Source organism: Pseudoliparis swirei, chromosome 15, assembly GCF_029220125.1.
Source record: "Pseudoliparis swirei isolate HS2019 ecotype Mariana Trench chromosome 15, NWPU_hadal_v1, whole genome shotgun sequence".
Classification (NCBI taxonomy): domain Eukaryota; kingdom Metazoa; phylum Chordata; class Actinopteri; order Perciformes; family Liparidae; genus Pseudoliparis; species Pseudoliparis swirei.
Window position 1 is genome coordinate 1090389 of NC_079402.1, and position 1472 is coordinate 1091860.

Below are 1472 nucleotides of genomic sequence, written 5' to 3' on the forward strand. Positions count from 1 at the left end.
CAAGAGCTCCGAGAAGAGCTGTTGACGGGGGCACACGCCGGCGTCGGAGCTCTGCGGCGCGCGAGACGGAGATCGGAGTCGTGTTAACGCGACACGTAGAGACAGAATGACACGCTGCTGGAGAGACGACCAACAACAGACGGATTGGAAGCTCATTCTCATGTTAAATGCGTTAAAAGAAAATAACTAGTTAAACCTGCAATTTAATTAACTGAGTTAACGCGTTATTTTTCACAGCACTAATATATATATATATATATATATATATGTATATATACATATGTATATATATGTATATATATACATATATATGAATATATATATATGTATATATATTCTGTACATATATACATATATATGTCTATATACATATAGACATATATATGTATATATACATATATATACAGTATATATGTATATATAGACATATATATATATATGTTTATATATATATAATATATACATATATATATGTATATATGTATTTTTTTTAAAATATATATTTCTATATTTATATAAAGGGGGCTTTTGAAACACGGATTCATGGTCGTCCAACCAAAGTCCAGCTCCAAGCGGCACGCTGGCGCCTCATTGGTTGAAGACAGCGTGTCTCATTTCATGTCAGAACGCTCATCCCCTCCAGGTCCTCCAGTCGATGACCTCACCAGTCGATGACCTCACCTGTCGATGACCTCACCTGTGAACAGGAACCAGAAGTTGTTGGGTTCGATGGCCTCCTGGTCTCCACGGCGACCGGTCTTCCGGTACCTGATCTTGTAGGCGGAGATGAGGCCGTTCTGGGCGCCACGCGGCGGCGGCTGCCATGACACCTTGATGCTCTGGAAGACACGAGGACGCGAAGAGTTGAGCATCCTGGACATGGACTGACCCACAACGTGGACCCCCACGACATGGACTGACCCACAACGTGGACCCCCACGACATGGACTGACCCACAACGTGGACCCCCACGACATGGACTGACCCACAACATGGACCCCCCCCACATGGACTGACCCACAACATGGACCCCCACGACATGGACCCCCACGACATGGACTGACCCACAACATGGACCCCCACGACATGGACTGACCCACAACATGGACCCCCACGACATGGACTGACCCACAACATGGACCCCCACGACATGGACTGACCCACAACGTGGACCCCCACGACATGGACTGACCCACAACGTGGACCCCCACGACATGGACTGACCCACAACGTGGACCCCCACGACATGGACTGACCCACAACGTGGACCCCCACGACATGGACTGACCCACAACATGGACCCCCACGACATGGACTGACCCACAACGTGGACCCCCACGACATGGACTGACCCACAACATGGACCCCCACGACATGGACTGACCCACAACATGGACCCCCACGACATGGACTGACCCACAACATGGACCCCCACGACATGGACTGACCCACAACATGGACCCCACGGACTG

General features: G+C 48.8%; 1 protein-coding gene across 1 annotated transcript in view; it reads right to left on the minus strand.

Moving 5' to 3' along the window:
* The window catches only part of dcc (DCC netrin 1 receptor), a 56169-nt gene extending 55192 nt beyond the window's left edge, over nucleotides 1-977 (minus strand). The window contains exons 1-2 of the mRNA XM_056433122.1: nucleotides 954-977; nucleotides 698-839 (exon numbers count right to left, since the gene is read on the minus strand). Coding sequence (XP_056289097.1) covers nucleotides 698-839; nucleotides 954-977 — 166 coding nt within the window. The remainder of the gene's footprint in view (nucleotides 1-697; nucleotides 840-953) is intronic.
* Between the last annotated feature and the right edge of the window lie 495 nt (nucleotides 978-1472).